At 41.2% G+C, this 23634-nt stretch overlaps 1 protein-coding gene across 3 annotated transcripts in view; it reads left to right on the top strand.

The window, feature by feature from the left end:
- LATS2 (large tumor suppressor kinase 2) overlaps positions 1-23634 on the top strand; it is a 76222-nt gene that overhangs the window by 5373 nt on the left and 47215 nt on the right. Inside the window, exon 2 of one of the 3 annotated variants that reach the window (XM_079138833.1) lies at positions 7850-8389. The exons of 1 other annotated variant lie outside the window; for it this stretch is intronic. In XM_079138833.1, the coding sequence (XP_078994959.1) occupies positions 8051-8389 (339 nt within the window). In that variant the 5' untranslated portion in view covers positions 7850-8050. Of the gene's footprint in view, positions 1-7849; positions 8390-20891; positions 20934-23634 lie in introns of those variants that run through there. One more of the 3 variants, XM_079138834.1, reaches the window with a different exon arrangement.

Raw genomic sequence — 23634 nt, 5'->3', positions numbered from 1 at the left:
AGAGTCATATTTATAAAACTCTTGATGAAAGAAAATTTCCTGTAAGTCAAACCTTAGTAAAATGGTGGAGTATGTCAAAGTAGCTCATCTCCAGCCATAATATTAATTTGACTGATGAGTATTCTCACGAAAAGTTCTTTTAGAAGTTCATAATTTGGCCATGAAATCACCTGCCTTCAAACTAAAGTTTAAAACACAACGTCTCAAATTGGAAAGTACTTTCACCTTTTATGAAACTGAAGGGAAGTTTTATCCTTTCTAGATTATTTTGGTAGGAACAATTTATCATAGCTGTTTTACATACTGTCTTAAGAAGATAGGGACAAACCCTGGGGTGTTCCTAGGACCCGTCCTGGAGTTCCCAGAAGACTGAAAGAAAATCAGAACAGGGAATGGTGTCCTCCTCCTCCCTGCACACTGAAGAAAACCAGGTGGTAGGTTTATGGGGTGTCATTGACTAATCCTCTCAACCTTTCTGTATGTTTGAGATTTTTCATAAGAATGTGGGGGAGGGGAGGAAAGAAAGAAAAACCAAGACTCCTGGCCCTGCTGCTGAATAAGGGCATAGCACCTGGTATTTCTTAGCTCGTGCATAAATACACCAACACAAGGCTCTCCTGCCTTGGGTTTTATGATTGGAATGTTTGCAGGCACGCAGGTACTCCAGGAGCAGGACTCGGTAGAAGGAATGGAGTGCAGTGTGCAGCACCCCCAGAGTTCAGATGTCACTCTGGTTGGGAACTTTGCCAGTCTTTTTATTTGTGAAGCTGTGTAGAAGGGGAACCATTATTTGAACATGAGTTACCTAAATGTGAATAGTTAGGTAACTTCTTTTTCCCATTTTTATTTAAATGGAGGTAAAATAAGTATTACATTCTTTAATCATTCATAAGTATGCAATTTAGTCTAGTGGCATTAAACATTCATGTCATTGCTGCAGATATTACCTCTGTCTATCCCTAAAACTTTTTCATCCACCCATTAAATAACAACTCCCTAACCCCTCTCTCCTGGTAACCTCTATTCTCCTGTCTCTCTGAATCAACTCATTCTTGGTAACCCACGTTGAGTAAGCTCATACAATACTTGTCATTTGTGGCTGTTACTAGCACACTAGTTCTTCAGATCCATCCACATTGTAGCTGATGACAGAACTTCCTTTTGATGGTTGAATAATATGCCATAGTCATGTGGCTTTTTTATACCAGTTCTGCATGTCCTTTCCTCCTGTCCATTTCGTTTACACCTGTGTGATAAACCTCAGAGAAAGCTCCTTTATGGATGCATGGCACTGTGCTCCACACTCTCCTGTAGCACCGCCTTGGACTGCAAGGTGACAGGCTTCAGCCCCAGTGTGGTCATGTGTCTCATTCAGCAGATGCACCACAGGCCTGTGTGCTCTAGGCCAGGCAGCTGATGGGGTAACCAAACGGAATGCTTCTGCTTTCTGCATCTTACAGCTCAGGTCATTCAAGAGGAACCGTGCCCAGTCAGCCTTACCTGCAGTGACTGTGCTATAGGAAGGACTGAGTGAACAGCAGGTCCCTTAGGACACCAGGAATGTTCCACAGCAAGGGTTTTAAGTTGAAAATCTAGGAGTAGGAGTGAATCAGGCTGGCTGATAGTGGTGGGGTTATTTTTACCTAGCAGAGAGAAGGGTCCTGCTGAGTTCTTTTTTTTTTTTAATAATTTTTAGTTGTCAATGGGCCTTTTATTTTATTTATTTATATATGGTGCTGAGAATTGAACCCAGGGCCTCACACATGCTAGGTGAGCACTCTACCTCCAAGCCACAAACCCAAACCCATCCCCCCCTGAGTTTTTGAGGTAAGGAAGGACCTGGCATTTTGAACTTGCAGAGTTGCAGAATCAAACTAGACCTGGTGAGGGGCCACTGGCAGTTCCTGAGGCTCAAATACTGCTCAAACCTGAGCAACTTGGCACTTGGCAGCACATACACATTTTAGTCAGCCTAACAACTGGAGCCTGTTCCTCTTCTCTCTGCTTTTCTCTTTAAAGCACAAAGGGAGTGATTTTAACTTTCTAGCATTATTCTCAAATACTGATTTAAAGAAGAGTCAGTTGGAGTGAGCATGAAATTCCTGTTTGTGCATTCAGTTTGGTATCTTTTCCATGAAGCCCATCTTAATTTTGCCCTGGCCTTATCTCCTGACCTTATCTCTAGCTTTTTTGCCTAACCTATTCTGAATCTTAATTAGCTGTTACCTTTGCAATACTGTAACCAAATATTTGAGGGTAATCAGCTTAAAAGAGAAAAGGTTTAGTTTGGCTCACTGTTTTGGAGATCTTAGTTCATGGTTGGTTAGCTCCATTGCTTTTGGGACTGTGGTGAGGCAGCATATCATGGTAAGAGTGCTTTGCAGAGGAAGCGGTTCATCTTACTGTAGCCAGGAAGCAAAGAAGAGGAGGAAGAGTCTGGGATCCTACTATCCCTTTCAAGGCTGCACCGCCAGTGACCTAAGACCCCCCACTGGACTCCGCCTCTTAAAGGGTCCTCTATTTCCCAGTAGCACCAAGCTGAGTGCCAAACCTTTAACACACGGGCCTTCATAGGACGTTCTAGATCCAAAGTGTAGCAATTAGTAATGCTCATAATTGGCCATGTATCATGCATTGTAGATCTAGAGTGAGTTCCCAGGCAGCACCATGCGTGACCCTCAGGGCAGCTCTGACAGACAAAGCAAAGTTTTAGGCCAAGCAGGGGACTAAAGGGCAGGGAGGTCAGGCAGCATGTCCAAACCACCTAGAGCCCAGTGCACTAACTAGGGACAGGCCCAGGCCTTTCACCTTTCACCTGCTGCTGCTTGGTACTAAACACCCATTTTCTTTCTTTCTTTTTTTTTTTTTTGTTTTGTTTTTGTGGTGCTGGGATTGAACCCAGGGCGTTGTGCATGCGAGACAAGCACTCTACGAACTGAGCTATATCCCCAGACCAAGAAGAACTTTTTTTTTTGTGGTGCTTGGGATTGAACCCAGGGCCTTGTGCTTGCGAGGCAGGCACTCTACCAACTGAGCTATATCCCCAGCCCCCCATTTTCTTAACAAGGCTCCCCAACTGAGTCCTCATCTTTGGTGACTGCCTCTCCTCTACAGCAGAAACTGCTTTCCTGGTGGTCCCCACTGTCCATAAAACTCAGAGAAGGGCACCACCATTGACTGTTCCAAACTTGAAACACTTTCTCCAGCTTTCAGACTAGTCCCCTCAGTGATCATCACCCATCATCCTATGGGTTCTACCCCTTGCTGTTGAATCCAGTTACTACTCTATCTTCCACACAGCCTGTTTCAGATCCCTGTAATTCTTCAGGCAAACTGGTTGTCACATATATTATATTGTATTTAAATAATTGATTTTCTTGTCTGCCTCCCCATCTTAAAGTACAAACACCTTCTGTCAGAGGTTGGTCATTGTTTTCTCCATGCCCAGAACCTAATAAGAGGGCCATCTTGTATGAGTGTTCAGGTTGTACACCTCTCAAGGACCCTATTTGCATCAATTTGTAGGCATATGCAGTTTATATGAAACGCTCCCCAGGCAAGAGTTGTTTATGTTGTACAGTAATAGATCAACATGCCAGATTTATTTGAGAAAGGGGTGCCTTGTTCTCATCTCAAAGTTGCCCCACCAGCCACCGTGGGCTCTGCCAGTAACTATACAGAAAGTATTGACATGATGGGGAAGCAAGGTCTTGGAAATTGACCAGTCACTTCTCAATACCTCAAAGCTCAGGACCTTACACCACGGAAGCCTTAAAGGCAGCATGCGCCATGTGCAACAGACTCCTTGTCCTCCAGGGCAGAATGTACCAATAGGTTATGGTAGAGTCGTACATTGAATAGTACTGGGCAATGAAGAATGACAGCTGCTGCTATATATCATGGGTATGAGTGAGCAAACAAAATGAGCCATGAAACTTAATTCCATGGATGTGAAGTACAAAGACTGGTCAGAGGAATCCTTGGTGTTAGAAGTCACTTAAGATGGTTTCCTTTAAGGCATGGATCTGTTGGGGACTGTGAGCTTCTGCAGTTGTAGTAATGAACAGTACACCTCTTGCCGAGGTTGCTGTTTTCATAAGAGTGTGATCTCTGTGGATGTGTGTCCTTCTGATTTATGCACTTTACAACACATCTTACACTTAAGTAAAATATTGTCCCCACTTCCACCCTTCCCCACCAAAGCCTCTCTGCTCCTCTCAGCTTTCAGCAACTTCCCTTTTTTAGAGCAAATTCCAGAGAGAGCTTTGAAACCTCAGAATCCACCAAGGCCTCCTTCAGCTGCTCCTGCGTCCCCTCCCTCTACTGATGTGACTGAGCAGAGGGCATCCCCTCCTCCTGGCTTTCATGTGGAACTTTCTCATGGCTCTTTTTCTTCATCCTGGACCGTCTTCTGTGGCGCTTGCTGTTTCATAGCTGAGTGATGAGCAGCTTGCCTTTCTCTGCAGTCTGCTGGCGTCACTTGGTAGCAAAACAAGGTTGTCACATTCTGCCACTCCCTCAAGGAACATCTGCTGGGATGTTCCCTCACCTGATGGCTCCATCTCATCAGTCAGCAGACAGTCCACTGACTGGGTAAATGTCCTGGATGCTCATGGCTCCCCTCCCTTTGCCCCTCTAGCCATGGTGTGATGAGATTCTGGAGCCCCCACTCTCTCCCTGTGGTTGCTGCTCCACAACCTAGCATCTGTCCTCTGTCTGGACTCATCCATTCATTCAGGTTCTAGACTCAACTCTTTGAAGGGCAGTTCTGGCCAGGTCCCTCCAAAGCTTAACCACAGACAGTGGCTCCCCAGCTTCTGCACTGAGCTCCAATCTTGACATGCCACGAGGACCTTTCCAGACTGAGCCCCTGTCAACCTCTGTGGTTTCAACCCAGGAGATCCCCTTCCTCTCTGAGCTGAGTGTGGTGACCGAAGCCTGCAGGCATCACATTCCTCTGTTCTTTGTGTCTGCCATGCCCTTCACCTGGAATTCCATTCTTCCCAGGGCTCAGATTTGATTATCTCTATTTCACAGCTTCTTCTGACATTCTCCTTCACTCTTCCATCCTTTAATTGCTTTTCCCCTTCCTTTTGGACATCTTTTTTTGTTTCAGTTTTTGACCTTGTTTATTTATGCCTCACCTTCACCTCTCAACTGTAAAACTTGCAGAAGAGGAGATTGTGTACTCATTCTGTTGGTGCCTGACTCTTAGTCGGCATTTAATATATATTTGCAAGATAGATGGTGGTGGATGTGGGGTAGAGGAGTGGGTGGTGGGGGAATTTAGACATTTTGATTAGGAGGACACCTCCCTGCATATGTCAGGCCCCTCCCTTGCACTAGCGTTTGTTGTGAAGGGAGTATGCTTGTGTCTTCTGTGTTTTAGTTTTCAAAAAAGGAAAGAAAATGAAAGATGGGAAACCAAGTGATTAGTGTGAATTCCTACTGGGAAAGAAAGAACTCTTCATCGTATTCCCAGGCATCCGAGTCAGGGCTAGGATCCTCCCTATGTGCTTGGCAGGCTTTTGAGAATCCCTCCGTTTTTGTCGGAATCTGAGCTTATGGTTTTAGAAAGTTAGGTCTTTGGAAACAGATGCTCAGACCACGAAGTCACTGGAAATGAGCGTGGTTGCAATATGCCCCATTTTACACCAATTAAACAGAGCTCTGGGCTTCTGGGCCACAGCCAACCCCAGTCTCAGGGGAACCTCAGCTGTCGCTGAGTCTAATAGCTCACTATCTATACAGAATTACACAGTCATCTCAGTGACTTCAAAATACTAGAAGTTGTGCATTAAGATAAGGATTTTATGTTGTAAAAGTTACCTTCTAAATGGAGTCTTCTTTCAGTTACATTGAGAAAGTGAACAATAAAACTTTTAAGACCATTGTCCCCATCAAGAAAGTAATAGTAATTTTAATTTCATTTCTTAGTGTTTCCTATTGTAGATGGTTATGTAATAGATCCATATAAATAATTTCATGTAAAACCCTTTGGACAGTGCCTGGCATATAGTAAATACTGGATAAATATTAGCTACGCATACTAACTTTTTCCTACATGAAAATGTCTGTGAAGCAGAGTCCCATTTTACAGTTACAAAGTTACTAACTGAACCTAAAAGTTCAGAGCCCCCTGCCTGACCTCTTAAGAGATGCCTTTTTTGGATCAGTTTTTCTTTGTTCATTAAAACTCAAAGTGATTATCCTCAAAGTCTGCTTATTGAGTTCTGTGGAGTAAGGAGGTGGGTAAGGTGAGAACAAGATGAAGATGCAGAAGGGGAACAGGCCACTAAACTTCTGTATTATCTTAGGGGCATCTGCTCTACCGTTACCACCATAGGCATCCCTGCTGGTTAGGATAGCTGGTTATGAAGTAATTGCTCAGTGAAATATATGAAAATTTCATTTGTTTCAGGTCTGAAGGCTCATGGGGTTAAGTCCCAGTAAGCCCATCATAAGTTGGAAGTACTCTCAATGGAAAAAGCATTTGATCCACCTCACCTGCCAAACATACTAGCACAGCACACCATATTACATCGATTTCCCCTCAAGATGGCAAGCTGACTGGGAACAGGGTTACTGCCACTGCCTTGCATCAAGAGAGGATCAGGCTGCATATCGCTAGCCTGGGGATAGACCCAGAGTCAAAATCCCAAGTATGGTTTCTACTAAATGCATATTGCTTTTACATTATCATAAAATTAAAAAAATTTAAGCCAAACCATCCTGAGACTGATAGTACTGTAGATTGGATCACATGTATCATCTTACTCAGTACTTAGCACCACACTGCTCCAAGTCTAGATTCTGTTGCATATCCCAGAGTGCTGAGTGAGGGAAATTAACTGACTCATCCAATTTGGCGTGACTGACAGGTGACCAGAGCTGGCTGCTAAGGGTACTGTCAGGGAATTAGGCTGGATTTTGTTTTCTGAATGAAAGAACAGCAGAGTAGTTGATGAATTAGGCCTGGGGTAAGTACACTTCACCTTGGAAAAATGCCTTTGTGACGTCTAGCTCTGTATAAGGAGACCATTTCTATGCTGGAGTGGTAGATGGTCTACGCTGATAACTTATATGATACAGCCACTTGCTGTTAATGTGGGCACAGTGCAGTCCAAGAACAAAATCACTCCCATGTGCCCAGTCCCTTTCTACATAGGTATCAATTTCTGCAAGAAAGATATTTTTATTTTGCTATTCAGGTCAAAATGTTAAGTGCACACCTTGTAAAAACCAAGGAGGTCATTACTACCTTCAGTCTCATAATACATCATATGGAAACTTCTTTCAACTGCAATATAGGACACCTGTAATATGACAAGATCGGTGTTGTCACAGGAAAGTTGGGAAGCTTTATGAACAAACTTTTCCAAAGATAGGTAAGGACCATCACCCCAGAGAGGTGGGTAAAGCCATAGGATGAGGGATGTGGACCAGGACTTACTTGATTTGTTGTTAGGAACAAACCAGAAGTCCATGTAGAAAATTTAGTACTAAATATACTCAAGTCATGGCTTTCAAAATGAAATTATATCATGATGAAGTATTTTAAATGTGTTATCAATTGTTGATACTACTGTTCTTACCCTTAGTTGGATATTTATGGAGATTTACTTGATTGCAGACTACATGCTACAGGAAACATCTTGGGACAGCCCCAGATGTCATGTGTTTTGACCAGAGCTGAAGAGTATTTTGGTCATCTGTGAAAGCACTGCTGTTCTTTCTTATCTCCCCAGGTGGAATATTTCAAAGATCACTATCCATTTCTGCAAAGTAGCATTAACATTATGTGAAAACTACAAATGAACATTTTTTTCCCATTTATTTTCTTTTTCAGAGAGTGATGGTCTTCAAAATGAAGACTCTGGAGAATTTTAGGTTCTCTATAGGAATTACAAAAATTGAAGGAAAGAAAATTTTCAAAAGGAAATTGTTTTGAAAGTATGTTTACAACTAACTGATTCTATTGACTATTTTTTAAAAATAATAAAACACTTTGAGAAGATTGTATTTATGGTAAAAGGAAACTGGACTAACAATGAGGCCAAAGACTTTTCCTGCCACAACTTATTCTGGGAATAGCCGGCAGCGACTTCAAGAGATCCGTGAGGGGTTAAAGCAGCCGTCCAAGTCTTCGGCTCAGGGGCTGCCCGTGGGACCAAACAGTGATACTTCCCTGGATTCCAAAGTCCTGGGGAGCAAGGATGCCACCAGGCAGCAGCAGATGAGAACCACCCCGAAGTTCGGACCTTATCAGAAAGCACTCAGGGAAATCAGATATTCTCTGTTGCCTTTTGCCAATGAATCAGGCACTTCCGCGGCTGCAGAAGTAAACCGGCAAATGCTGCAGGAATTGGTCAATGCAGGATGTGACCAGGTAGGCATAAATCTCCTCTGGCTTCCCCTGGGGGTGGTTACAGTGAGGAGCCCACTTGGAGGATATTGGGGGCAGCCAGAATACCTTGGCAGCTACTGGAAGGCTTTGAAATGTCTTGAGGTTAAAAATTCAGGGCTCTTTTATGCATCATTGAACTGTTCTCTACTTTGTCTCCAAAATAGTCCTTAGATGCTTTTTCTTTTCAGGCAAGATCCAGAAGTTTCTGAACTCTCTCCCAAAATTGTCCCCCATGTATTTTCTGTTCTATTCTTTCTTTTTAGGTCCCTGGGATTGAACACAGGGCCTAGGCATGCTAAGCCTGTGCTTTACTACTGAGCTATGTGTACTCCAGCCCAGTTCTGTTCTTAAGACGACCAGAAGGGCTTTCCTAACTAGCCTTTTCTTCTGGGGTTTATTGGGGTTATTCTGAGTTATCATGGGGAAGGGATTAGCTTCCCTTATTTTGTTTTTGGTTCATGTACTTTTTTAAACTCTTTTTAGAAGTATTGGTTAATATGCATTGGCTATGCTGTTTTCTCCTATTTTAAAAAACAATGTATCTACACAAAATAGGAGATATAACTATATGCAGAAAATGAGAAAAGCCAGAAAAGACTTGAGAAATCATCAAAATGTACACTTTAACCTTCTCAGTTGCAGAGAACGAAGGTGGCATCATAAATACACAATTTGTAGCCATGTGCTTATGATTCCTTAACAGTGCACATACCTAAATAAAATAAAAGTCGAACAGGACAATATAAAGTGAAATTAGTATCAAACCAAATATAAATGTAATTGTAAAATTTAACTAGCAAAACTATGATTGTATTATGAAATGACTTATGAAAGCCAGTGCTTTATATTTCCACCTATCATCTTAAAAAATCACAATTTTACAAAATGTAAATAAACAAAGTAGTTTTGCTGCCTTCATGCTCAAAGCACATTAGGATGGTGAAAGCACTTTTAGTTTCCTAGAAATAACCTAATTACCTACCCCAGGCATCGCAGTTTTAGGAAAAGGCTAACGGTGTCATTTTTTGTTTTCAAAGACAATCTCAGTCCTCATTGTGTTGGAGAAAACTGACACTACTTGGATAATGTTTGTGAAACAAATCCTGCTATTTTGTAGGGGGCTTCCCTGACACTTGGGGATATGCTAGGATTAACTAGCATCTAGCTAGCATTGTTAGGTTGAGTTGAGTTTGTGAAGCACAGGATCATGAGCAATGTGGTGTGGTGTGTTAGCTGTGGAAGCTGACAGCAAAGGCATGACCTTGCTCATGGTGAAAGTATGAAGTTAAATATGCTGCCAAGTGCTATTCCCTGACAAACAGAACACAGTGGTTTTGAAAATAGGGAAGGAGCAGTCCTAGGGAAACATGCGGAGGGACTTTCAGACCAACAGCAAAGCCTAAAATCTTCTCCTGTAAATCAGTTGCAAACAAAAGAGGCCACCAGAGCCCTGGTGTTCTTTTCTGTTGTATTTCAGCAATGAGAAAAAGAACAAGTCAAGCAAATAATCCAAAGTACAGGTGGGATCTTATTAGGGTAAAAATCTAATGATAATTACAGTGCAAGAATTAATGAAGTAATACTGTTTCTTATGTGGTAAAATAAAAATAATGGGAAAATTAAGGATTATGATACCAATGAAGTTCCCATCAACATTTAACTTATGTTAATTGCTAGCAGAAAGGGCTCCATTTGCCGTATTTAATGCTTCTGAAATTATTCAATCAGTTCAGTGTCTAGCTGCACCTCCACCCATGCCTTCCAACTCAGACAAGGGTATGTTTGCCTTAAAAAATTTGGGGTAGGAAGGTCATTATGTGAGCCAAATAATGTGAGAAAAAGCTCAGTGGTTCATCTGAAGCTGCATGCATCTGTCGGATAAAGCAGATTATTAGAATTCCAGTATAATAGGTGAAGAAAATTTCTATCTTTGTACCTTTTCCCCCTTTGTCTCCTGTTGTATTAGATGCAGTTTTAATTCAGAGGCAGTTTTGTTCTCCTGCATTTTGAATTTAAGTGCTAACTTTAAATCTCTGTATTCATCAGAGTGGCAGTAAGTGCCTTGTTTTCCCAAGGTCTTGCAGGTGCTTGCGCTGGCACCTGCTTTCACATGCAGAATCTTATTTACTGTGCGTGCATATACACATCTTTATAATGATGTTTTATTTTTAACTTTTTATTAAAGTAAATTTTACATTTAAAAAAATGTATAATTTGGGCTGGGGTTGTGGCTCAGTTGTAGAGCACTTGCCTAGCCTGTGTGAGGCACACTGGGTTCGATCCTTAGCACCACATAAAATGTAAATAAATAATAAAGCCATTAAAAAGGTATGATTTGTAAGCTTACAGCCAGGTGAATTTTCACATATTAAGCACATCCATGTAACTAGCATGTATGGGTTTATTTTAAATTAAAATGTCTAAAAAGCAACAATTTCTGGAAAACGTGACTTTCTTTTCTATGTGATGATATAATGTGTATGTCAAATAACATGATAGTCATAAATCATTTGCCCATAAATTACTGAAGACTTATGAAAATTCCTGTAGGTAAAAAGAAACTAGGCCAGTAGGTTAATATTCCTTAAGGAAGGAGCTGCTCTTTAAATATAGCTTTGAGGAATTGGAATGTTGAGTTTTTTTATTACAAGTTTCATATTTTGTATCACTGGATACTTGTTATTGTCATAAGTAATCACTTAAATTTAACTTTTACTTTACTGCCTGATAACATTCAATTCTCTTTCTTTTAATCTTTGTGGTTTCAAATAATCATATTTCCAGATTTTTCTCTTCTGAGTTTTTTTAAAATTATTTTATTTGTCCTAATTGTACACGGCAGTAGAATGCATTTATACATTTTGATAGATCATACATACATAGAGTGTACTCTCATTTTTCTGATTGTACATATTGCAGGATCACATAGGTCACTCTTCAGGGTTTTTAAAAGCACTGATTTGCAGTAATATTAATGTGTGTAGTGTTTCTCTGTTCCTCAGAATTAGTGGCTTGTGTTTTCCGAGTTGCAGTGGGTTAACAGGTTGGTACCTCATGCCGTGGCACAGAGGCGTTGCTGAGCTCACTGTACCTTAGTGGTGTAGTGGTGCCTGAGGTCTTGTGGGAGTGAGGATCCAAAGCAGTAGCTTCTGGGTCAGGCCCATGGCTCTGGGACCCCTTAGAATAGCAAAGCAGTTTATCAGGTTGTGTCCCCTTGAGGAAGACTTGTGTGAAAAATCTCTTCCAGATGTGAGTACTAGGAAATGCTTTTGCTTCCCTTGAGAAATCAGCAGGCTTTTTCTTCTCTGACAACCTGTCTTGTGATCTGCCGAGAGGTGCCCAGCTTGTGGCTCAGCATTCATCCATTTTCTTGGTCCTGAATTTCTGTGTCAGTTATGATTTTCCTAATGCCGATTTAATCCAGTTCTCCTCCACTTTATTGTCTATGTTTAAGTGACTTAAATCTTTAATGGAATGAGGATAGGGAGAATATAAACAAAGTGTTTTTATCAAACCAATTTTGGCAGAAGGAAAACAACAAGTAATTGGGATGTGCATTCAGAGGCAGGCACCCTGAAAACAATGATCATTGTACCCAGGGAATCGGGGATGGATCTGGTTAATAAGCAAAGGAAGTCTAATGCATTTTTAAGCCAAAAGGGCAGAAAAAAATAAATTTCTCCACCTACCATACAAGTTATTTACATAGCACCACAAGCGGGTATGGCATGAGGCTCCAGTGCTGTGGGTTTCACATGGGAACAGCCCTGGTGTTTGGAGATGCCTGTGTGCCAGGTACCATTCTAAGCACTTGCCAGGTATTATCTCATCAGAACTGCATAGCAGTCATTTGAGATGGGGTCTAGTCAGTGTCCTAGTGTTTTAGAGGAACTCCAGTTGGGAGAGTGTCAAGGGGGTGACTCACACAGTGTCCTGTCCCACCTGAGCGCTTGTGAATTGACCTGTGTGCTGAGCGCTTGTTATACTTGCTTGTTACTCACACAAAACAAGTGCAGGTCTGAGAAGAAGGAGTCAGTGCGCTACTCCCTGAGGGTGGTCTTTCGGAGATATGGCTTTGATTTATCCTGTGTTCATCGCTGTCTTCTTGCTGGATGGCTGCTTCCTTTTCAGGTTCCGTGTTTCCATTTGCTATGTCTTTTCCCCCTTTCCCTTATGTCCATTGGGGTATGCTGTTGTCACTTATTCCCTCTCCTTTCACTTCGTTGGACCCATACACAGACCTTGCTGGCTCTCGATGCCCCCTCTTGCTCCAGCTACAGATTCTGGTCCACAGCACATGTTCCCTAATTCCCCAATACCAATGAGCTCTCTCTAATAAGGATATTCAGCATGACCTTCTCCCAGATACCCCTTTCTACTCATTTATTTGAGGACTCTTTTAGTCAGCTTTTTTGCTGCTGTGACTGAAGGACCCAACCAGAACAATTGTAGAGGAGGAGAAGTTTATTTGGAAACTCAGTTTCAGAGGCAGGCACCATTCCCTGGGGCTCAAGGTGAGGCCGAATATTATGGCAGAAGAGTGTGGCAGAGGGAAGCAGCTCACATGATGATCAGAAAGCAGAGAGACTCCACTCACCAGATACAAAATATGTACCCCAAAGCCATGCCCCTAATGCCCCACCTCCAGCCACATCCCACCTGCCTTCAGTTACCATTCCATTAATCCCATCAGGTGGTTAATTCACAGATTGGGTTAAGTCTCTCATAATCATTTCTCTGAACCTTCTTGCATTGTCTCACTTGTGAGCTTTTAGAGGACACCTCACATCCAAACCATAACAGGGACTCTTTCCACATACCAGTTTTGTTGGCTGTTCAGGTCCTCTTCCATCTTCCTCCTATTTGGATTCTGGTATCTTTAAGGCTCAGTTTAGTATGATTATTTTTTTAACCATTGGATCTTTGTTATGCTTCCCTTGGAAATGAACTGTTCCTATTTAGACTTCATAGCAATCTAAGTCATAAGCAGTGGATGCACAGGCCTTGTGTCGGCAGGTTGGGCTCTTTCTTGTCTCACTTTCACTCCTGTGGAGGACTGGATCCTGGAGTTTATCCCTGTGTGCCTGAAGGTCTCCCAGCTGCTTCTCTGGGGCACATGTTCAGTTAATATTTGCTATAGGAGGACTGGGGATGTGACTCTGGTAGAGTGCTTGCCTAGCATTCACGGAGCCCTGGGTTCAATCCCCAGCACTGCAGAAAACAAACAAACAAACAAACAAAAAACTGAAGCAGAGATGATCCATAACTAATCCAGATAAAAGCTCTCTCTATTGTCAGACTTAGAATAAATGTTTAAGTGAAAGGCAGCTCTTAGATTTATTCTGTTTAGTTCTAACAATAGGCATTATCAAGAAAACTATAGAGAAAAGACCTAGGGAAACATTAGCACTAAACTGTTGTTTCTTTGTCTTGGTAGGATCCCACCCCAGGATTGTTTCAGTGAAATAAAAGGTTTTTGCTAATGAGTAAAGAAATTTAGGCAACATATACATTTCCTCTTCCTCCTTTCTCTGGAAAGGGAACCCCTTTTTGGTGTGAATGACTCCTCACACTGCCCTGAAATACTAATCAAAGGAAGAAAGAAACACTGAGGTTTAGGAATGTCAGTAATTTAACAGGAAGTCCTATCACAATGGCTTTTGGGTGTAGCAGTTCCTTGGCTTTTCCCCACTCTTTTTTTTTTTTTTAATCTTTCAGTTGTAGATGAACACAATACCTTTATTCTATGTATTTATTTTTATGTGGTGCTGAGGATCGAACCCAGTGCCTCACATGTGCTAGGAGAGCGCTCTGCCGCTGAGCCACAACCCCAGCCCCCCCTTTTTTTTTTTTCCACTTCTTTTTTTAATGCCTTTGGAATCAAATTTGACCCTGCCAAAAGGTAAACTTGTGTACCTTTTTAAAGAAGGATTTAAAATTACCTTAGGACTGGGAGTGCAGCTCAGTGGTACAGTGTTTGCCTACCTGTGCAAGGGCCCGGAGTTCCATCCCTAGCACTGCAAAAAAATGTAAATAAATACATACTTTTTGAAAAGTAGATTACTTTGACAAGACACAAGTAGGTCATACCTTTCTGTGTCCTACTCTCACTCTACAGTGTTTATTAGCTACTAAAGTGTGTTCCTTGTGTATGTTTGGAAAATATAGAACAGGATAAGAAGAAAATTCAGAGTGCCTGTAGTTTTTCCAGCCTATATACGCTCACTCTTAACATTTTGGGTATAAAAATGGCTACCTTTTTTCTAATAAAAAATGCATATAATGTTATATATTATAAAACAGTGTATATATGTAATGTGTACACTTATTTTTCATAACAGAATGTGTCACCTTGCACATGTTGTTTCTGACCTGCTCTCTCCCCTGTCACCCTTGGGTACTCTTCTGTCATTTCCCTCCCAAAGCCCCTCTTTAGCTATTCCCTGCTCTTTGCGGCCCAGGTCTCTGCCTTCACTCCTGGAATTACAGTGTCTTCCACTATCTCTCTTGTCCCTCTCCCAGGCCTTCCTTGTGCAGTATCCTCCTCCAGGGAGAGTGCATTCTGGAAAGGGAAGAGTCAGCCATTTCCCTTTTGGAAACTTTTCTCACTGCTCTTAGGATGGTGCTCTGGAGCCTGAGGCCTCAGGCCACACCCTTCCCTGCAGTCCTATTCTGCCCTTTGGACTTTATCAGGTTCCCAGCACTGCTCTGCTGCCCGCCCCTGGACAATGCCCACTCCCTCTTGATGGCTGTCTTCATGTCAGTGATTCAGAAAAGTTTTGATCTCCCAGTCTAAATTAGACCCCTTCTCTCTCATTATACCTTAATTTCCCCCATAATACTCTTTATCAGAACTTGTTGCTAAGTAATGGTTCATTTTGTTAAATATCCACTTCTCCTGTAGTCTTTAAGCCTATGGTGGCAGCTTTGTTCTGGTTAGTGCTCTCTAGGACCCAGATTCACAAGCACAAAAACATCTGATGAGCCGGGCGTGGTGACACATGCCTGTAATCCATCAATTTGCCTGTAATCCCAATGGCTTGGGAAGCAGAGGCAGGAGGATCATGAGTTCAAAGCCAGCCTCAGCAATTTAGTGAGGCCCTAAACAACTTAGTGAGACCCTGTCTCTAAGTAAAATATAAAAAAGGGCTGGGGGTGTTGCTCAATGGTTAAGTGCCCTTGGGTTCAAATCCTGGTACAAAAAAATAAATAAATAAAAATAAAAACCAGTGGGCAAACATTTCAACATAAACCTTTTCATGCCATTAAATATTCTTTTAAATTAAGAGTCTTAAGGTCTGCAGTATATTCCGTAGTTCAAATAGATGTTCCATAATTTATCATAAAGAGCTAGTAATGAAATGAGATACTTCTACATAAATCTGTATGAATATCACTGATTTCGTTAGACTACATTTTAGAAATGGAAATAAGAGGGTACATGAGGGCTTTTATAGTTTTTGTTTTGCTGAGTTGCTTTTTCAGAGTTATTAAATTGCATTTTTTACTTTCTGCCTACAATTATTATTATTATTACTACTACTAAGAAAAACAACAACAGTTTATTAATTAGTTAGCTTTGTAGTCTTATTGCAACATGGATGTTTGTGAGAATAAATAGAAAGTAGAAATGGATCGGGCATGGTGACACATGCCTGTAATTCGGCTCCTAGGGAGGCTACAAGTCCCAGTCTCAGCAATTTAGCAAGGCTATAAGCAACTTAGGGAGACCCTGTCTCACAATAAAAAATAAAAAGAGCTGGGGATGGATCAGTGGTTAAGTGCCTCTGGGTTCAGTCCGTAGTACCAAAAAAAAAAGTGGAAATGATTCTCCAATTTTGAATAGTACATAATGGCATGTGAAAGGGGTTCTTACTAAGTGTCTGAGGCTAGACCCACTTTCCTGTTACAGTGGACTTTTAAGGATTGTGTCTTTTCTCTCCTCCCTGAGTGACTAACATTTTAAGTGGTGCAAAATCTAGGTTGACATTGGAATCTGTAGTTCTAGTGGATTTGCAAAAAAAGAGCTGGGCACTCAGGCAAAGACAAAATCTGCTCCTTGGGGAGATAGGCAAGCTGTGCAGGTACCTGGGAGCAGTGCTTTCTGACCCCCCTGCTCAATTTGCTGTAGTTTCTTGCCTGGTTTGGGAACAACTGGCTACCATTCTGCTGAGGTGTTGGTCCCTGCTGCCCTTGGAGAGATGAGTCTCTGGGCTGTATTTTGAACAACCTTCTCTCATTATCCCAGCATGCAGTGTAGGTATTAGTATCCTCTGTGTGTGCCATTATGTGAAAAATGTTGACAATCACGGGTTTGGTTTGCTTAACACCTGTTAGGTCACACCCAACAGTTTCCTATTAAGAATATTATTTATTGTCATGTGGTTGTAGGGTCCAGGTTGTCATCATGTACATCCCAGGTTAAAATCACAGTGACCTGGAATTCAGCTTGATGCAGGGGGTAGGGTGTTAGATGAGGGGTTCTGGGGTTTCAAGTCTTTGGTTTGCATGCAGTCTATCTGGAGACTTCTTTTTAAACTGTTACTTTCACAGCCAACCCATTTGTGGATTTAAAGAGCAGGGGAAGAAACCAACAAGGAAATTGAATTTTTAAATGTTGTCTAACAATAATCTCTTTTAGAACTATTTTTAAAAGGGTCATTATGAGTTTCAGACTTGGAAAAAAAAAAAAAAAAGAAGCCACGTCAGTTAATCACAGTCACTACCCAGCTTCTCTTTACTTGGGTATTAAAACTGAGTGACTGGAAGCATAATGCACTATGAAATCCAGTATGAAATTTTTATATATTAGGTTTTACCAGTCTTAGATTTATTTTGTTAGTGCCCTATTTAGAAGGGAGATTTTTTTTCGTGATTATATTTTTCCGATTTTAAATTTTCTATAATTGACTTATTTATTGGTGGAACAATTTGAATTTTGATGTGTCATTGATGTCTTGCCTGTAGGGTGGGAAATGGTGGGAAATTTCTCTCCCCACTTTCCCATTCATTCCCCTGCTCTGCATGCTATCCACAGCTTTTAACCTGGCCCTGTATAAGTAGTGGGTACCCAATGATGCTTCAGGTGTTAGAGGCGGGCTGACCCTATATTGAAATCCTGACTGAACTTGCTTGCTATGTCTCTTGAAAATTGAATTGAGCTGCCATACAGGCATACTACCCATAGGTAAAACAAGGAGGATAACTGGAGGGGAGCAGGCAGGTGGCTTCTCTTCAATCACCATTCCAGGCAAGAGGCAGGGGAAGGGCAGCAAACCACCACTGGAGCCCTCGTTTTTTGTCAGGGAGCTTCTGCCACACCTAACTGGCCAGGACCTAGCTGTTTAAAACAGCCTTGGAAATGGATACTTTAATTGGGCACGTGGCCACTCCTAACAAAACTGGATAAGCAAGAAAGGGAAGATGACTTTTGTTAGGAAACCATGGTAGAACCATGTGTCAACAGCCATGTGGCACCAGGGCAAATGACTTCCTTTCTGATTCGTGAGATTATTGGGGTAATAATTATTCCTGCCTCATGAGTTGTCCTGCAGACCAGAAAGAATATTTCTGTGGTGGCTGGTGTATATAGTTGGTACACAGAGTTGGTGGCCAAACTCCAGCCCTGTGTCATCAGTGAAGTAGTCTAAGAGCTGGGTTCAGGGCACTGTGGCATATTTTACTAAATAATAAGATTATTGTTCTCTTACCAGCCTCGGGGCCACTGGTCCCCTTTCCTACAAAAGTCACATGAAGAAAATATGCTCAGATTCAGGAATGTGTGTGTCCTTGTGGCTTTGATATATATTTGGGGTATGACATTAGAAGAATTATTAATCATGTGATAGAAATAAAGGTTGTTTTGTACAAAAGTAAATGATTAACCAGTGAAAAATTTCCCTAGCCAACAAGTAAACAGTTAATGCAAACTTGAAGCAACTTCATTTGGTTTACAAAAGCTTTTATTCAGTAAGAGAGCTGTTGTAAAACTGGTGGCATTGGCATCTAGGAGGCCCAAGAATGTGGCTGAGCAGTGGAACAAATTGGACTCTGTGCCAGCTGTCAGCCTCAAAGTGAATTAGAGGAGACCTCAGGGACACTGCATGTGGTTCTGTCACCTTTCCTTTCTGTCTCCATGCCAAATGACTTCTTTGAACTCTGCTGTTTTGGTGTTTCCATTTTTTTCTGGTGTTTTAGGCTAGAAATGTTCAGGTAAGAGGCCTCACCCTGTAGCTGGAATCTTGGTGTGGTTGCTTCTAATCTGCCATAGGCCATAGTGTTTGAGATCCCTAGTGTGGCAGCAGAGACAGCTGACCCTGTTCTTTCAGAATTTCCTTGGTAGTTTCATAATTCTCCTAGACAGGAAGGTGCACCTTCTTTTTCTGTCTCTTTCTGGGCTTCTCCTTCTCCCCACCTCTTATTCTCTCCCTCATCCTTTCTCTGGCACAAGAAAGTCTGGGAGGAGTTCTTAACAGAAAGTGTGAGGTCTTTGTCTTGGATTTGTCTTAGGCTCTAGTCTTCACTTCAGTCACTATTTTGATGGTACTTTCCCTAATACCTACTGTTGTTTTCCAAGTGACTTTTAATTCTGTCTTCTTGCTGCAGGAACCCTGCTATAGGCCTGGATTCTTCTAAATAGTCCCCTGACCCACTAATTCTTCAATAAACTTTTTCCAAATGCAACTGTCGGCCACTCCTTAGTAACCATCGCACCCTTCTTCCTCCTCTGATCTGATCTCTGCTTATTAATCGAACGTCATTATTTCTCGTAGTCTAGCCCTCCTGCTTCACTTGGGTCTGGCTTTCACACACCACCTGCCACTAAGCTGTGTAACTTTCTCCTGCACTGTCTTTATTCATGCAGTTACCCCAACATGAGTGTACTCCCCCAGACAGCCACAGCTCCCCCTCCCATGCGTCCCGCGTCCACCATCCTCTCCAGCCATTGAGTCCAGCACAGGCTGAGGTCTCACTTTTCCGAATTCCTGTTTGTGTCAGTATCATCCTGGGAATCCTGGTATGTCTCCATGAGGTCCTAGGGATTACCTAATCTAACCCAGTCTTTCCACTGTTGAATTACCTGAGACCTAAAAGGGTGACATGTTCAGAATTAGACCAGACAGCAAGTGTCTGAGTTGGAGCTAGAAGCTTCCCAGTTGTGTCCAGAGGACTTGAAAAAGAGATTCTCCTGACGCAGTGAAATATGACAGTCTCACATAGGAAATTTCATCTCTGAATCCACTACCCAGAATGCGTTTACTGTTATTTAGTTATGTATGTAACTTCTTTTTTGGTTTTGGCTACTTTTCTTGTTCTGGAGAATTTTAGAAAGCAAAACAGCATAGTAAAATGCCATGCATCACCTCACTTTAACATTTATCACTGCACTTTCTTTTCTTGTTTCCTCTGTCTGTGGGAGTTTTTGTTGTTCTACAGATTGAACTCAGGGTACTTAACCATTTGGCCATGTCCCCAGTACTTTTTAAAATTTTTTTTATTTTGAGACAGAGTCTCGCTAAATTGCTGAAGCTGGTCTCAAACTTGCTATCCTCCTGTCTCAGCCTCCCAAGTTGCTGGGATCACAAGCATGTGCCATCACACCTGGCTGTCTGTGAGGTGCCCCCTCAAAACTGGCATGTGAGAGAATGCAGGAAAGTTCAGAGAAGAAATGATTAGGTTACGAGAGCGTTAACCCAATTAATCCCCTGGTGGGATTAACTGAGTGGTAACTGAAGGTAGGTAGAAAGTGGCTAGAGGAGGTGGGGCATTGGAGGCGTGCCTCTGGGGTGTACATTCTGTATCTGGTGAGTGGAGTCTTTCTCTTTGCTTTCCCATCATGGTGTGAACTGCTTCCACACTCTCCTTCCATGATGTTCTGCCTCACCTCAAGCCCCAGGGAATGGAGCTGGCTGTCTATGACTTCTGCAACCATGAGTCGTCAAATAAACTTTTCCTCCTCTACAGTTGTTCTTGTCAAGTCTTTTTAGTCACAGCAGTGAAAAAGCTGACTAAAAGATTGGGATATTTTTGAGAATTAAATTGAAGGTATAATAAGGTATTTACGAAAAACAAATGCCAGGCATCATATCATTTATCACTCATAAATATTTAACTATATCTCTAAAAGATAAACAATACAGGGCTGGGGAGATAACTCAAGTCAGTAGAGTGCTTGCCTTGCAAGCACAAGGCCCCGGGTTCAATCCCCAGCACGGCAGAAAGAAAAAAAAAAAAGATAAATAATAAAAAAACAAGAGTTAAAACCATAGTCATCACACTATTATCACATTCAACAAAGTAAACTAGTATATATTTAATATAATAGCATAATTTTTATGGCTTTTTGGCTAACATGATTACTCACTCTAAAAGTTAAATTAATATTTCAACCAATTACTAAATGATTACTGTATAAAATTCTCCCAGCAAACCTGTGAGGAAGAGTCTATTGTTTTCTCTTCTTTACAGATGAAAAATTTGGATCACAGGTTAATTTGGCCAGGACAGATGACATGGTTACTAAGTGGTAAGCTAAGGTCAACTTTTGTATTCTGAATTCTTTCCTCCTCAACATTTGTATATGGAGGATTTCCTCATACCATAAAAACATTATTCTAAAATGCTTTAATAGCATTTATATAGTCTGTCACCTGTCAGAATTCATTTAGCAGTTCCTCTGTTTTTGGGCCATGAAATTGTTTTCAGTTTCTTACTATTACAAATTATATGTGAACATCTGTCTTCCTTCCTTCCTTCTTTTCTTTCTTTCTCTCTCTCTCTCTCTCTCTCTCTCTCTCTCTCTCTCTCTCTCTCTCTCTCTCTCTCTCTTTCTTTCATCACTGAATTACATCTCCAGCCCTTTTAATTTTTTTTTATTTTGAGACAGGATCTTGCTACAAGGCCAGGCTGGCCTTGAACTTGCAGTCATCCTACCTTAGCTTCCCAAGTACCTGGGATCACAAGCGTGTGCCTCCACGTCTGACAATCTAAATACATCTCTTATACTTTTCCTTAGGATATCTCACATGTGAAATTACTCTAGGAATCTTGTATTATAAAACTGTTTCATCCAAGTTAGTTTTGCCCAGAGATTAAGGACGATGCCTGTAATCACACGATAGTAAATAACTGGTGGAATGAGAAGTAAACTCAGGCTGTGTTCTCAGTCATCTTCTCAGCACATGTTTATTGAATACCTACTAGGTGCCATGCACTATGCTAAACATTCAGATATTTGAGAGCTGACACCTAAATATCTGATTGGTTTTGTACTCTTTCTTGTGCAGCAACCACGTGCAGAAGCATTTTCACACTAAGGTAGAGGGGTTGGTTAAGTTGTGGAGTTAAGGAACCTTTTTTGTATAAAAATTATAAAAACTGATTTGCATTATGTGCAACTATAATGCACCAGTAAAAATATGGAAAAAAAATTTGAGATTTAATAAAATTAAAATTTAATGCCTCAGTCATATTAATCCTATTTCTTTTTATCCATAATGAATACTTTTTTGTTGTTTGTTTGTTTGTTTGTTTTTGCGGTGCTGAGGATTGAACCCAGGGCCTTGTGTTTGCGAAGCAAGCACTCTACCAACTGAGCTATGTCCCCAGCCCACAATAATCAATACTTTTTAAATTTACTGAGAAATGGTTGACAAAAATTATATATATTTAACGTGAACAGTGTGATGTTTTGGCATATAAAAACTGATTTAAAAATTAAATATTTAAAGGTATTGTAAAGTGTTCAAAAGTAGATAAGACATTGCAAGAGAGAGATTTTTCCTTTGTGGTTTTTTTTTTTGTTGTTGTTTGTTTTTGTTTTTTTTTTTTTTTTTTCCAGGATTGAATGCAGGGGAGTTTATTGAGTCACATCCACAGCCTTTTTTATTTTGAAACAGGATCTCACTAAGTTGCTGAGGTCCTTCTTAAATTGCTGAGGCTGGCCTTGAACTTGCCATCCTCCTTCCTCAGCCTCTTGAGTCTCTGGAATTACAGACATGTGCCACCACGCCTGACTGAGAGGTGTGATCTCAAAAACTTAGTGGGAAAATGTAAAAATTGAGAGCTGTGAATTTCTAGCCCAAGAGCCTTGTCTGAATCCTATAGCTGCAGAAAATGGAATGAGAAAGAAAAAACTTCAGCCTTCCTGGCTAAACATACCAGAAACCAGAGTTGAGAACCAGAAAGGCTGCAGGAAATTTAAAGGGAGAAATCTATACAGTGAGAAAATGGCCACAGTAAGGTCAAAATTCTTAAGCATAAACTCTTCCAGATCCCTGGTAACAGCTTATGCTATGCATGTGTTGAGACGGGGGCACCTGGTGAAAAAGCAGGCAAAGACCAGAGAGAAGTATATGCTTGAAAGATGAAACTGTGGGATTAGGCTTCCAGGTTTGTAGTTTTTGTAGCCAGGTGCATCAACCATATGCAGCTTTGGTGGCATAAAGCTGAACCCTAAGGCCTCAATTTCAGAAGACGGAGCAACAGAAAACAGTGGGAAATCAAGAAGAATCCGTACAAGCACAAAATTAGAGAAAAGATGAACTCCAGCTCTCTTCATGTCCTTTTCTCATCACCAGATTGCATAGGCACAGGATCCCAAGTTGAATAAGTACAAAGCCACACAGCAGAGATATTGGTTTCTATGTGTGCAGTTTGATTCTAGTCAAGTTACTGCCTATAATAACCAAATAATGGCTGGGGAGATGGCTTAGTTGGTAGAATGCTTGCCTCACAAGCACAAAGCCCTGGGTTCAATCCCCAGCACCGCAAAGAAAAAAAAAAAACAAGTAACTAATCTCAGAGCCCAACAATACAATGTTGCTGCAGTGTATTATCTGCAATGTCCAGTTTTCACCTTTCATTACAGCACATGCAAAGAAAAAGGAAAGTTGTGATCCTTACTCAAGAAAAAGTCAGTCTTTAGGAACAGACTCCAAGTGGATCAGACATTGACTTTAGGAGACAATGAATTAAGAGCTACCATGAAATGGTTAAGAGGGCAAATTTTGTCACGTGGGATTTTCCCCCTTAACCATGGTTTTTAAAAACCTATGAAAATATGCTCAGGAATGAAAAGAAACTGTACCAGAAGAATTAAAAGAAAATGCAGCATTAGTGAATACATAATTCGAAAAACTTAACAGAGAAATGGAAACTATAAAAATTGACTAGATATGCTCAATATAAGATTAGACATAGCAATAGAAAGAACCAGTGGACTTAAA

Source organism: Sciurus vulgaris (genome assembly GCF_902686455.1).
Source record: "Sciurus vulgaris genome assembly, chromosome: 4".
In the NCBI taxonomy this organism is placed as follows: Eukaryota; Metazoa; Chordata; class Mammalia; order Rodentia; family Sciuridae; genus Sciurus; species Sciurus vulgaris.
Note: the sequence above shows the minus strand (reverse complement) of the source record. Positions and strands in the feature narration are given on the sequence as shown.